The sequence below is a fragment of the Mandrillus leucophaeus genome, unplaced genomic scaffold, assembly GCF_000951045.1.
Source record: "Mandrillus leucophaeus isolate KB7577 unplaced genomic scaffold, Mleu.le_1.0 Scaffold313, whole genome shotgun sequence".
Classification (NCBI taxonomy): Eukaryota; Metazoa; Chordata; class Mammalia; order Primates; family Cercopithecidae; genus Mandrillus; species Mandrillus leucophaeus.
The window spans coordinates 1583011-1597980 of NW_012103288.1; the positions used below are offsets into that span (position 1 = coordinate 1583011).

The 14970-nt window shown below is 42.0% G+C and overlaps 1 protein-coding gene across 4 annotated transcripts in view; it reads right to left on the bottom strand.

Annotated features, from left to right (window-relative positions):
- PFKM (phosphofructokinase, muscle) overlaps positions 1–14970 on the bottom strand; it is a 51827-nt gene that overhangs the window by 15680 nt on the left and 21177 nt on the right. For 2 of the 4 annotated variants that reach the window (XM_011987655.1, XM_011987654.1), the window contains one exon: positions 7239–7331. In XM_011987655.1, coding sequence (XP_011843045.1) covers positions 7239–7331 — 93 coding nt within the window. Of the gene's footprint in view, positions 1–7238; positions 7332–7420; positions 7455–10687; positions 10865–14970 lie in introns of those variants that run through there. The other 2 variants (XM_011987656.1, XM_011987657.1) reach the window with 2 other exon arrangements.

Genomic DNA, 14970 nt, shown 5'->3' on the forward strand with positions numbered 1-14970 from the left:
TGGGCTAGACACTGCCAAGAGCTTGTCAAACATCATCTCATTTAATCCTGTCCACAATCCTGGAATTGTCTCCATTTTAAAGATTTGGAAACTGAAACTCAAAAAGGTCAAGGGGCACAAAGCTAGTACTTTTAGAAAGTTCAGATTAGAATTCAAGTTCTCAAATGCCTAAGTTAACACTATCAGCCTCTAAGGTTTGTCCTACTAATCTCAATGGCTGTACTAGGTTTTTCCTTGCTTTCTGCACTATATCGAGACATCAGCTTTTAGTAGGCATTTAAGAACAAGGACATGATTCTATATGGTTCAGTAACCTGGCAAGTCACAGTCTATTCACAAGTTCACAAGTATATCTGTTACTGGACAGCTGATTCTCTCAGTCTGCACACACACACACACACACACACACACACACACACACAAAAAATATACCCCTTTTTTGTGTCACTTGAGTTGGTGTATGTTCCAATGTGTGCCACACAGTTGTGATTCACTAGTTCCCACATTGCCAGAAGAGGCTGTGACCAAGTGTGCAGGAAGAATTGGTGGGGACTCTATTCTCTCACTGCCTTCTCCTGGCATTTCTTCAATTAGTCAACGAATATTTGTTAGTCTCTTCCTGTGGCCCTGTATATAAGATGTTTATGGGGAACTCGAAAAGTATGCTGTAAATCATTCTCTCTCTGCTTCTACTGAAAGAAAAACTTAGGACTAGGACTGGGCACGGTAACTCCTGCCTGTAATCCCAGTACTTGGGAGGTCAGCTGGGAAGATCGCTTGAGCCTAGGAGTTCGAGACCAGCCTGGGCAACATAGCAAGACTCCATCTGTAAAATAAATAAACAAAATTCAAACAAAACAAAACAAAAGCTTAGGACTAAAATACAGAGGCAATCCTTTTCCCTTTTTCACAGATGAGTATTATCCCTCTCCTAGTAGCTTTTCAGTGAAAAGAACTCTCTTCCAGGAGCACTGTGAAAAAACTAGCTCTTCCCAACACACAACACACAGCAGGTGTCCCGTATGTGTGTTTCATATTAGGAACAATGCACTGATCCTGTGCTAAGCATGGCCTTATTGGTGACAGACGGGAGACATTCCTTTCCTACCATGTAATGTGAGGAGGAACACATGGTGATGCACAGGGAATCTTACAGCCATGATGGGTCAACTTCTTGTGAATCATTTTAGCCACCTTCTCTTAGATATTCTACTACATATTTTTGTTTCAATCTAAAATCTGTTCATGTTGTCCTTAACCCTGCCTGGAGAAATGTAATATACCAGCAAGCACCAAGAGAGCTAGTAATGGGGAAAACCTGCAGCACCAAACTAAAAACCATCACAAACTTTTGAATAATCCAAAGCTATCAGGAATAGGATGGAATAAAAAAGATCAAAATGTTTCTTTTTTTGCAGGTTGGTATTACATGGCTATTAGCTCCACATTGAAGGTTCATTTGTTCACTTAACAAATATTAACTGAACACCTATCATGTTCCAGGCACTGTGCTAGGCACTGGGGGTACAGCAATGACCAACACAGAATCTGGGAATACCAAGATAAAGGACTTGGTAATGGTCCTCAAGACATGTGGAGAATTACAATATGGTCTATTGGTCCCTATAAAAGACATGAGCCAAGCACAATGGTGCACGCCTATAGTCCCAGCTACTTGGGAGGCTGAGGCAGGAGGATCACTTGAGCCCAGGAGTTAAGTCTAGTCTGGGCAACATGGTGAGACCCCATCTCTCAAAAAAGACAGACAGAGGGAGAGAGATACAAAGTACAGTGGAAAGAGGGACAAAGAGTATCTAAGCCTGCCAGAAGGAAGTCAGAGAAGGTTATACAGAAAAGACAACATTTGTCATGGGACCTAAAGGACAATTTCCTCTAAAATTTTTCTGTCAGGTGGAGAATTTGAGGGAGAGTGTTCTTGGCAGAGGGAATAGCACAAATAAAGGTGAGGGTCAAAAAACAACCATAGGTAATTTGGTATTATAAAGAATATAAACTAGGAAGTGGTGAGAGATGAAGCTCTACAGGTGGGCAGGCACCTATGTGCCATGAGAAGTTTGAGTTGTATTCTACAGGCCAGGGTTTAATTGGAGATCCATGGGTGATGGGTTTCGGGGAATCCAGGAACCCCACAAAACTGTATGAAAAGTTCTGCGGGCATGGACATTTCTTTTGAGAGAAGGTCCACAGCTTTCATTTGATTCTTAAAGGGGTCTGTGACCCCCTCCAAAAAGAAAAGTTGCAGACAACGAAGAATCCCTGAAGAATTTAGCGGGCAGAGGGACATGATGAGATCTGTATCTCAGAAGGATAACCCTGGCAGCAGCGTGAAAGACAGCTTGAGAGAGGGATTTCTAGCGTTAGGAGGCTACCTGGCATCCTAGATAAGAAATGTAGAAGACCTGGACTGGAACAGTAGCATTTGGGACAAAACAAATACTGGATAGAAGACATCTAGGAAACAGAAGCAATAGGACTTATATCCAGTTGGCAATGTGATTACATTTTAAGGGTCAGAGAGGGGGAAAATGTCCCGTGATTGATTTAGACAAAGGGTAAAAGTGTGGTACCATTAACTCAGCAGAGGCAGGTTTTGGTTTGGGCAGGTTGGGGTGGGGGGTGATACATTCATATTTGGATATGTTGAGTTTGAAGTCCTTATGGAGCATCCATGTGAACACAGAAGAGACTCTCTCAAGAGAATATGTAGAATTATAAGGGAAAAAGGCAAGGAATGGAACCCTGAGGAAAACCAACATTGAAGGAACAGGAAGGGGAAGGGAGGTTCCATGATGAAAACTAATAAGGGGCAGCAGGAAATACAAAAGAACCAGGACTTAGCGATGTCTCAGAAGTCAAAAGGGGACAGTTTCAAGAAGTGAGAACAGTGCCAAATGCTTCTGATAACTAGTCTAAGGTAAGGCCTGAAAGGTTGGACTTGTCAACAAGAAGTCATTGGTGAGCACTGATGTCAAAGCTCACTTATGACATCACTAAGGCAAAGCCCCATGAAGTCTAGAAGCCTAAGTTCACACCCTTAAGTGGAAGGCATCAAAACCAAAAAATCTGTGAAGAGAGGGGCTTTTCAGTAGCTTGAGAAATAGCCTATGTGTGTGAAAGGAACAAGGTCAAAAGTCAACACAAAGTCATCAATGCTTTAGGAAAGACGAATAAAGTCAGCTCAATAAGATCAGAATAGATATGAAACTAAAGTTTGTTTTCCACCCTGTCACAAGGCCTATGGGATTCTCTTCTGGATACCTGGAGTTCTGGAGTATGAACTTGTAATTTTAGGAAATAAGGGAAAAAACTGTTCTGAAATGTATAGGTTGGAACATTGTTTCTTGCTCCCAAGCTGAGTAAATGTTCCTGCAAAAACTCTAACTTAATGCAATCCTGTTGGTATACCCAGAGTTAAGAGAGACAAATGACTCAAAGGTTTTCAGTACAAAAGCAAACAACAGACGGTGGACAGGGACTATCCAAATCAGTTGGGCATAAGAAAAATCTCACAATAAGGAAATTATCTTCTCCCTCTGCCTTCTTCTTACCTCAACCCCACCAACTTCCAGAAGTCATTCATCCTGTCTCCAAATTGAATATCTGAGTGTCTTCCTAGAAACCAAATTTTAGGATGTTCTTTGTGCACCTAGTACCTGCGCCTCAAACCCCTAGTTCCCTAAAAATCACAAACTTTGGGGTACACAAATAGTTTATACTAAGGAGCCCCAGTAATTCTTTGAGCTCTCCCAGCCAATCTGACCAGCCTAGTCTGGCCCCAAGCCAGTCCTGGCCAGAGTCTCCTTGGCTGTTCCATGTTGCCCTAAATAAACCTCTATGGCAGCTGTCTGACTTATTAGAAGCAAGACGAAGGATAAGATTACAGGCACCATCCAATAGGTATTCTGGGTATAGTCAGGAGGGGCTCTGGAGAACATCATAAGCACGTAGTTTGGAGTCTCCAATTACGGCATATTGGGAAGAGGTTTTAGAAAGAAGAACTGTGGGTGATGGGTCTCTATGAGACTAGACAGAAAAAAATCTAATAAATGACTTGAGCATGACTTTTTTGAAAGCTGACACTAAACAATTTCTTTCGGTCTTAACTTTCATAAGATTTTTTAAAATATATGAGGAATAAACATTTGTTAGAGATGAATTGCACTTTCTAATGGATATCATAAGTAAAAATTATAAACCCTAGAATAGCAAGCCAGAGAGGTAAAAGAATCTCTGTTCGCGCGAACCTTTAAAAATAGAAAAGGCCAGGTGTGGTGGCACATGGTCTGTGGTCTCAGCTACTTGAGAGGCTGAGGCAAGAGGACTGCTTGAGCCAGGAGTTCAAGTCCAGCCTGGGCAACATAAAAAGATCCCTTCCCATTTCTCTTTTTTTTCCTTGCACTCTTTTTTGTGTGGGTGGGTTTAATTTTTCCCATTTTTTTTTTTTTTTTTTTTTTTTTTGAGACAGAGTTTCACTCTTGTTGCCCAGGCTGGAGTGTAATGGTGTGACCTTGACTCACCACAACCTCTGCCTCCCGGGTTCAAGCCATTCTCCTGCCTCAGTCTCCCAAGTGGCTGGGATTACAGGCATGTGCCACCACGCCCAGCTAATTTTGTATTTTTAATAGAGACAGGGTTTCTCCATGTTGGTTAGGCTGGTCTCGAACTCCCGACCTCAGGTGATCTGCCTGCCTCGGCCTCCCAAAGTCCTGGGATTACAGGCGTGAGCCACCGCACCCAGTTGATCCCGTTCCATCTCTTAAAAAAAAAAAAACAAAAAGGATAAACATACATTTGTAATGCCTGGCTATTTGGAGACAGAGGGCCAGAGCAGATGACTGACTGAGGTCCTTTCCAGGGTTAGAATATGCCAATGTTTATGGCTACTAAAGGTAGCATAGTTTTGCTGGCTGAAGCCATTCCTAGGCTGGAAAGGGAATTAGGATTTGGTACGGCATCAGCCCAGCATCCCAGAGTTCTTCGTTTTTGAGCTCAGGATATCCGATTCCTGGCCATTTTTCTACCTCAAGAGATGATTAGCTTTGCTGAGCTCGGGGAATGACAAAGCTGTGACCTCTATGGATTTTAGACAGCTCAATCTCACTTTCCCATGTGGCCCACAAACCCTCAGGGGAAAAAAAACAAAAACATTTCTATGTTTTCTCCCTAGGAGAACTAGAGTCCGTCAAACTCAGCTCTGGGCAGGCAACTTATGAATTTGAGCTTCTCCTTCAGCTGGGACCTCTCAGCTCTATTTTGAGTTTTCTGTTTTGCCTCCTTGCCTCCATAGAATTTCAGTTTCTATCACTCTCAATCCCTAGTGATATGCTGCTGTGATGTTATGGGGATTTGCAGGTGGGATATTTCCCTGGATACACTATGCCTATCAGCTGGGTCCTTCAGAAATTAGCTTATCTATAGTCCCTGCCTCCATAAAAGAGGGTCTTTCTCTTATAGCAGTGAGTTATGGCCATCACTAGATTCAGAGGGCCTCACGTCTCAGGATCAGAAGGTGGAAGGGCTCTGCTGCTCTTAGACCCAAGTTAAATCCTAGGCTGACCTTTTTTTCCCCTCTTTCCCTCTCTAAAAATATCTTCTTCATTTTATAACTCTGTGTATCTCACTTGGATTGTTTAGCAGGCTTTCTTCTCTCTTCCCCTAATCTGACAATCTGGGTCCACAGACCATTCTACCAAGGTTTCAGGATCAATGCTCAAGTGCATGTTAAAGAATTCAGTATTGGCATGGTACTCTGCCAGCAGAGAAGAGAGATGCAAGAAAAGCCAGGTCTGTGGTTTCTGCAAACACAACTAGGACTCTGCATTCCTAATCTGGTCACTATTCCTAAACTCAGACCTCCATACCCTCTTTCCTCAGTTTCTTCATTCTAGCACTTTCTAATTCATAACCTATATCACAATTATAACAAATATTAGTTTAAAAAGTCTAGCTTTACTAATATACTAATAAGTAACATAAGAACAAAGATTGTGTCAGACTTTTTCACTGATGTATCCCTAGTGACCATCATCCTGATTGACACAGCAGATACTAATTCATTTTTAATTAATTAATGATACATGTATTGAGTATTTATGATGTGCCTGCTACTGTTCTAAGCATCTTACTTAAACAAAGAGTTCAGTGTCTTGAAATCTACCTTCTCCATAAAGTTTTCCCTGATTAATTCAATCAGGGGCTATCATTTCATTATATAAGTAGATTCCACTTGGTTAATGCACCCTTGCTTGTTTTTATTTATGTGCCTTATGTAAGAATTCTAGTTTCCTCATTAAACTATAAATTCCTAAAGGAATTCAACTTTTTCACAATATACAAGACAGGGCTCTATACAAAGTGGTCCTTAGCACAAAGTCTAAAAGAGCCTAGGGACAGTGGTGCTGAGGAGGGGAGCCTAGCTGAAATTGCTTTCCTTCTCTCTTTTTTCCATAATTGTCTCCATGTCCTGTATCCTTTCAAAGAAATTCTTCCTCTTTTCAATGTATCAGAATATATCAGAAGATCAAATGAGAAAAAGTTTTTTTAAAACAAAATCACATATTCTCTCTCTCGCACTCTGTGTTTCCTATACACCTAATTTTCATGACTCCCAGGTTTCTTAAATTCAATCCAGAAAAAGGTTTTTGCTGGCTCATTTTCTGCCCCTCCACCTCATAGTGGATCTGTATTGATTAACTGCTGCTGTTCCTATTTTTTCAAGGGGTAATGAAATGGAAGAGGAGGAAAGGCCAGAGAAAACCGAGTGCCTGACTGACCCTGGTCAGTGCAAGAACTCTCCAGACATCAGAGTTAATACCTGAAGACCTCGTTGGGACCCACCAAATACTAATTCTGGGTCTCCTCCCATCCCCCCCATGACCAAATACATGAGTTAATCCACTTACTGCCTTCTCAATAACTTTCTCTCTTTAGTTTCTTTCCAATGCTGCTTGAGAAAACACCACTCTTTCAGGTTTCCAAGGACCAAAAGAGTCCCCAGTCTTCAAAGAAACTTTGAAAAAAGTTTTATGAAGATGTGGGTAAATAAAAGCAAGGCAAACAAAATTCAAATGCACTTGAGGACTTAGGCCTCACAGAAATTTTTAGGAAAGCCCAAAATTCCAGTGAACCTACAGAAGAATAATTCTATTGTAAATGTCAACAGAGTTAGTAAATTCCAAAAGCCCCACCAGTCGTGTTTTTCGTCCCCTCCTCCTTACCTTGGGCATCTCCGCCAGAAGTTAAGACGGCGATGGCTTTGCCAATCCCCAGGGTTTTGGCTGCATGGTGCTCTTCATGGGTCATGATCCACTCTAGAATTTAAGACAATGGTCAGTTAAGACACAGCAGGAATCAAGATGCCACTAGCTCAAGAAACGGCAGTTAGACTGGCTAGAGCCACCTCAGTCAGGCTCTCCCACTATACCAAGTCTGGGCTTTGCAGCCTGAGAGCTTTGGGCTTCTTCCAGAGGAGAGCCACACCCTTGTAGACTGACAAGCTGAAATGTCATGTAATCAAGCCCAAGACTACTAAGGTTCTAACTAATCCCTCTCTGATCCCTCCCACCCCAACTGGAACCTATGTGGGGAATAAACTAAGGTCAGGGAAAAGAGAAGTTGACTGAATAGAAATGAGAAAGGGAGGAGAGAAGTTGAGTTAGCCTCAAGGATACCTCCCTTTTCAATGAAGGCATAGGTTATTGCAGAGAGCTGGAATCAGATGAGGTTTAGGGCACTGATGACAATCAGCAAAGTAGAAGTAGGAGAGCAAAGGTAGGTTGGATTATAATTAAGATTAGGGTTGGGTGTTATGAAATTGTGCTATTGGAATGGGGTTAGGTAATATGGAGTTGAAACTGTAGTCTGAGGTTATAAAGGCACATCAGAGTTAGGCAAATTAATGGTGTCAGTCTCAAGAGTGGTCAGGGACTTTCTATGGCTCTTCCCTCTCAGACTGTCAGCCTCCTGAGCATCTCTTGATCCTTGGTCTTTGGGTCTTGCCCCTCACATTACTACCTGCTATGAAATGAGAAGATTAATACAAAGTCACTGCCATATATACACAGATGTGTACATATGACATGGGAACACCTTGATATTTTGTTCTTTAGGGATCACCTCTCTCAAAGGAACACATAAGAGGACATACTTTTGTATCCATAAAATGCCAGTGGAATTATCACTCTCCCAGTTTTCCAGGCTAAAACCTGTTATTTTTAATTTATCTCCTCCCTTCCTCTCAGATTCAAAACAGTAACTAAATCCTATTATTCTCCCTTCTTATTATCTTCCTTTATACATCCCCTCCTTTCTATCCTCATTGCCATTTTCCACCTGAATTGCTTACTACAATAGCTGGTCTCACTGTGCTTGTGTTCCTTTCTTCACTCTATTAGACACACAAAATAAACCTTTATAGGAAGGTCATAGGTCCCTAGGCTTCAGTAGAGATGTGTATTCATTCACAGGAACCCAAGTTTTAAGGGCAGCTTGTGCTTGCTTCTACCCTGCATTTGGAGAACTCAAGGTAGCTGCCTATAGAAACATAGGTCACATAAACACACAAATCCACACAAATAATAAAAGAATGCAATGAGACATACACGAAGACATACATTCACAAACATGCATTGTGTTAAGAGACAGAGATTAATGAACATACTACATATAATCAGTACTGACAGATAAGTTCTCAACTTGTTGGGTTGGCATTCGAAGCTTCTACAATCTAGCCCTTGCGTGTAGCTTCAACTTTTGGTCCTACAGATCCTCTGCTCCATTGTCACCTGAACATTACTTTGCTGTTCCCACTTTTGTGCCTGGGCATACTGCATCCCTTGTCCTGGTGGCTACCCTGGCCCTTTCCACAGATTCATACCCCATTCCATCATTTAAGGCCAGTGATAGTTGTACCCTTATTAAACCTTCACTGATTACCACAGGTCAAGGAAGCCTTCTTTTGGACTTCCTCTAATCACATGTTGTCTAAACTGGATCACCGCCTCCCAGGTTCAAGTGATTCTCCTACCTTAGCCTCCCGAGTAGCTGGGATCACAGACATACACCACCACACCTGGCTAATTTTTGTATTTTTTATTGAGACGGTTTTCACCATGTTGGCCAAGCTGGTCTGGAACTCCTGACTTCAGGTGATCCGCCCACCTCGCCTCCCCAAGTGCTGGGATAACAGGCATGAACCACCACGCTAGGCCTGCTTTATGTGGCATTTTAATTGTTTCTTATGCACTGAAAAGAGGGTTGGACTAGATCAGGGTCAGCGTACAACAGTCTGTAGGCCACATCCAACCCTTCTCATGTTTTTGTATGGCAGTAAGCTGTGAAAGGTTTTTATATTTTTTAGTGGTTGCAAAAAGTACTTCATGACATGTGAAAAATGTTAAGTTCAAATTCCAGTGTGTGTACCACCTTCATTCATTCACATACTGTCATGGATGTTTTTGTGCTACAACAGTAGGATGGATATTGTGACAGAGACTCATGAGCCGGCAGTCTAAAATATTTACTATCTGGCCTTTTACAGATGAAGTTTACCAACCACTGGACTGGATGGCTATTAAAGTCATTTTCCCTAAGTAGACTGAGAACTCCTCCAGGGCAGGGATCATGATCATTTTTAAAAACTCTCCCACAGCCCACTAAAGACTCACAAAGTCTATGCACACTACAGGACCCCAATAAATACTTGTTGAAAACAATGAACTGATGAACTACATGAAATACAAATGTATGAAAAACGTAAAATAGGCTTGGATACAGATATACCTCCATATTCTACTTTAAAACACACTCCTAACTTGGACTTCAGAAATCATATAGTGGCAAACAGTGAAAGGAACATACAGACACGCGTGACTAGAGACACTCTTATTTAACTGGAATGTTCATGTTCAAATTTCTGCTGTTTTCAAAAAAGAAAGATTAAGTGACTAGGGCAAACAGGAAGGAAAAAAGATGGAAAGAAAAGAACAAGACATCTGGGTATGCTGATCCCTTTCCTCCCGTTTTTTTTCTCATTCACTCTTGGAGCTCATGACGGGGGTAGAATCCCACACAGAGCTCTTCTACCCCTGGCAGCGTCAGTGAGGGAGAAAATTCGCCATAACAAGAGGAGTTTAAGAGTGCTGACCTGTAAAAACCAGCTCATATTCTTCTACTGAAATCTCTAAGGCAGTTACAGAGGCACAGGACACAGAAATTCATGCAGACTCATGTATAAGCATCCCTTACAGACCCACAATGACACGCACGTAGAGAGAAACAGATATTAAAACATATCTCTAAAATCACGTGTGTATATAAGCACGCGGCAGGGAGAAACAGACAAGCAGCATCACAGGCGCACTGATTTGAATTGGGTGAGTGCCAGGGTAGGGTCAGGCAGCCAAGGGCAACTCGTCCGAGCCCCACCCACCCATCCCTGATTCCCGGGGAATGCAGCTGAGCCTGCAAGCGGAGGGGGCTGGCCAAGGAGCTAGGATTCTTCACGACTGCCCTGCCCATCCCCCTCTCGGCTCGGCTTAGGATGCCGTATCTCCTCTTCTTTTCCTTTCTGCTCCTTTCAGTTCTCCCTACCGCCTACTCCCGGCCCATACCTTCCCGCCTCACTCCCAGCTCTCCCCCTTGCTCTTCACTCAACGGCCCCTCTTGCCTTTTAGTCTTAGCTCTCCTCCGCCGCTGCTTTCTTGCAGATTGTCCTTGGGAAAGGGGGGAGGTGTGCTGGACGAACACGGGGAGGAGCCAGGTGGAGGGAGGGGGAAGGAGGAGGGGGAAAGGAGGAGAGGCTTCCCAACCTCCACTAACAGATGCTGACAAGAAGGCTCCGCCTCCTCCTGTTTGCCTTTCTCCTCCTCTTCCTCCTCCCCTTAAGAATTCGGCTCAGATATGGCAGCGGTTTAGTTTCTTCACTCCCCACAGCCCTGGGGTCCTCATATCTATCTAGAGAGCCATCAGCATCTTTATTTAATGGGAATAGGAAATTATTTCGTTGCTTCTCTTGTTTTCAACACAGAACTTTTTCCTAGTCCAGACTCCCTGAGACACCTTGCAGTCCAACATGTTCAGCAACTGATAATAAAACCTGCTCCTGTGGCCCCCATCCGTCTTTAAGCAAACATTTATTGGGAGCCTGTGTGCTAGATTTTGCATTAGGTGCTGAGATATTTTTTAAAAATAAATAAATATAGTCCCTGTCTTTGAGGAACATTGAATTATGACATCTTCTATAGAATAGCCTCAAAAACTTCTTTTACATTTACATTACCTTTCTCAGAGAAAGTACAGAAAAGCTAGCTACTTGGAATGGAGGTGTCAAGAGGGAAGGGCGTGGCTGTGACAGCCACTTCTCAAGCCTGCTGTAGGGAGGGATGGGGGCGGGATTCTGGCAGTGAAGCAAGCATGTAAATTAGGCTTCACAGCAAACAGGATCCACCCTGGAAAAAGGGTCAGATGCTCCCAGAGCAAGAGGTGCATCCATTACTCAAGTCTCACCTACCCTTGCTCCACCTATGCGTTTGCTTCATTGTCTCCACAGTCAGGTCTCCTCTTGCTTTTACCACTGCCCTCTTCCTCTTGCTTACTTTTATCTCTACCCCTGCACATTCTGGCACACACAATACAAATGCAAGTGACTAGGAGATAAAACCCCATTTGACTACACAAAATAAAAGCATTTGTGCTCCAAATTATACCATCAAGAAAGTGGAAAGACAACCCACAGAATGGGAGAAAATATTTGCAAATCATATCTCTGATAAGGGGCTGGCATCCAGAATAAAGAAAGAACTCATTTGCAACTCATTAAGAATGTAAACCAAAAATAAAATTCTAAGCCCCTCAACCATCTGAATAGACTCCTCCTCTCAGTCAAGGGTATTCCAAAGTTAATCTGAAAAACTAGTTCAGACCTTGATGGAAAGGGGGAGCCAGACATGCTTCATTATATGCTCCTCCCTTTTGGAATTACTGATAGAACACACTCTTTTAAGTCTGATAAAAACCATTTACAATCTATTCTCTGAAACCTACTACCTGGAGGCTCTCTCTACCTGATAAAACCTTGGTCTTCACACCCCCTTATCTTAACCCAGACATTGCTTTCTATTGATTCTAAGTCTTTGGACAGTAACTTAATTCTTTTCACCAATTTCCAATCAGGAAATCTTTGAATCTACCTATGACCTGGAAGCCCCGCTCCCCACTCCACACTTCCAGTTATCACGCCTTTCTGGACTGAACGAATGTACATCTTACATATATTCATTGATATCTTATATCTCCCTAAAATTTATAAAACCAACTTGTGGCCCGACCACCTTGAACACATGTTCTCAGGATCTCCTGAGGGATGTGTCATGGGTGAGCTATTGGTCACTCATATTTGGCTCAGAATAAATCTCTTCAAATGTTTTACAGTTTGACTCTTTTCACTGACAATAAAAAGAAAACAACTCAATTTAAAAATAGATAAAAGAGTTGACCAAAGAAGATATATACAGGTGGCAAATAACCATGAAAAGATATCAACATCATATGTCATTAGGGAACTGCAAATTAAAACAATGAGACACCACTACACACCTATTAGAATGATTAAATGATTAAAATTCAAAAATCCAAATGCTAATGAGAATGTGGAGCCACCGGAACTCTCATTAATTATTGGTGGGAATGCGCAATGGTATAGTCACTGTAGAATACAGTTTGACAGTTTTTTACAAAGCTAAATATTGTCTTACCACATGATCCAGCAATAGCACTCCTAAGTATTTACCTGAATGAGCTGAAAATTATGTCCACACAAAAAACCTGCATATGAATGTTTATAAAAGCTTTATTCATAATTGCCAAAAGCTGGAAGCAACCAAGATGTCCCTCAAAAGGTGAATAAACAAACGGTGATACAGCTATACAATACAATATTTTTCAACAATAAAAAGAAATGATCTATCAAGCCATGAAAAGACACAGTGAAACAGGCCAGTGTGAAAAGGCTGCATACTGTATGATTCCAACTGTAAGACAGTCTTGAAAAGGTAAAACTATGGAGACAATAAAAATATCAGTTGTTACCTGGGGCTTGGGATAGAGGAGGAGAGATTAATAGGTGGAGCACAGGGGATTTTAGGGGCACTAAAATGATTCGGTATGATGCTATAACAGACACATGACATACATTTGTCCTGACATTATGCATTTGTCAAATTCATAGAACTACACGACCCAGAGGGTAAACCCTAATGTAAACTATGGAACTTAGCTAATAATAATGTATAAATATTGGGTTATCAATTATCATAACTGTATCACACTAATGCAAGATGTTGATAAATAGGGAAAACTGGTCGGGTGCAGTGGCTCACCCCTGTAATCCCAGCACTTTGGGAGGCCAAGGCAGGTGGATTGTTTGAGCTCAGGAATTTAAGACCAGACTGCGCAACATGGTGAAACCTATCTCTACAAAAATACAAAAAGTTAGCCAGGTGTGGTGGCGCATGCCTATAGTGCCAGCTACTTGGGAGGCTGAGGCATGAGAGTGACTTCAGCCTGGGAGGCAGAGCTTGCAGTGAGCCAAGATTGCACCACCACACTCCACCCTGGGCGACAGAGTGAGACCCTGTCTCGAAAATAAAAAATAAAAAAATGAGCAAAGGCTTGAATAGACAGTTCTCTAAAGATGATGTATAATGGCTAATAAGTACAAGAAAAGATGCTCAACATCAATAGCGATTAGGGCAATGCAAATCAGAACTACTTCACTGAAGTGAGAATACTACTTCATACCCATTAGGGTGGCTATTATCAAAAAAGAAAAAAAGAAAGGAAGGAAGATAGAAGGAAGGAGGGAGGGAGGGGTGGAGAGAGAGAGAAAGGGAGGGAGGGAAGGCAGGAAGGCAGGAAGTCAGGAAGGCAGGAAGGAAGGAAGGAAGGAAGGAAGGAAGGAAGGAAGGAAGGAAGAAAGGAAGGAAGGAGGGAGGAAAAGAGGGAGGGACACAAAGAAATAAAGGAAGAAAGGAGAGAGTGAGGGAGAGAGAGAGAGAGGAAGGAAGGAAGGGAGGGAGGGAAAGGAAAGGAAAAAGAAAGGAAAGTGTTAGAGCGGATGTGAATACATTGGAACCCTTCTGCATTACTGGTAGGAATGTAAAGTGGTGCAGCTGCAGTGGACATTTGGTAGTTCCTCAAAATGTTAAACGTAGAGTTGTCGCATTAACTACCAATTCCACTCCTAGGTATATACCTAGGAAAAATGAAAACGTGTTCACACAAAATCTTGTATACCAATGTTCATAGCAAAATTATTCATAATGCTGGCAAAATGTGGAAAGAACCCAAAGTCCATCAACTGAAGAATGGATAAAATGTGTCATATCCATATGACAAAAAGTGTCAAAATTTGTAAAATATTTGAAGATATTTATTCTGAGCCAAATATGAGTGACCAATGGCCTGTGATACAGCCCTCAGGATATCCTGAGAACATGTGCCCAAGATGGTCAGGCCACAACTTCATTTTATACATTTTAGGGAGATACAAGTCATTCATTAATACATGCAAGATATATTTGTTTTCCTTAATTCTCTCAGCATGCAAAAATACATGTAAAATGTACATTGGTTTGGTCTGGAAAGGTGGGACAACTGGAAGCAGGGGTTTCCAGGTCCTAGGTAGATTTTCTGATTGGCAATTTGTTTAAAGAGTTATTATCAATAGAAAGGAATGTCTGGGTTAAGATAAGGGGTTGTAGAAACCAAAATTTTACCATGCAGATGAAGCCTCCATGTATCAGACTTCAGATAGAATAGATTGTAAATTTTTCTTTTTGTTGTTGTTGTTTTTTTGAGAAGGAGTTTTGCTCTTGTTGTCCAGGCTGGAGTGCAATGGCGCCATCTCTGCTCACCACAACCTCCGCCTCCCGGGTTCAAGTGATTCTCCTG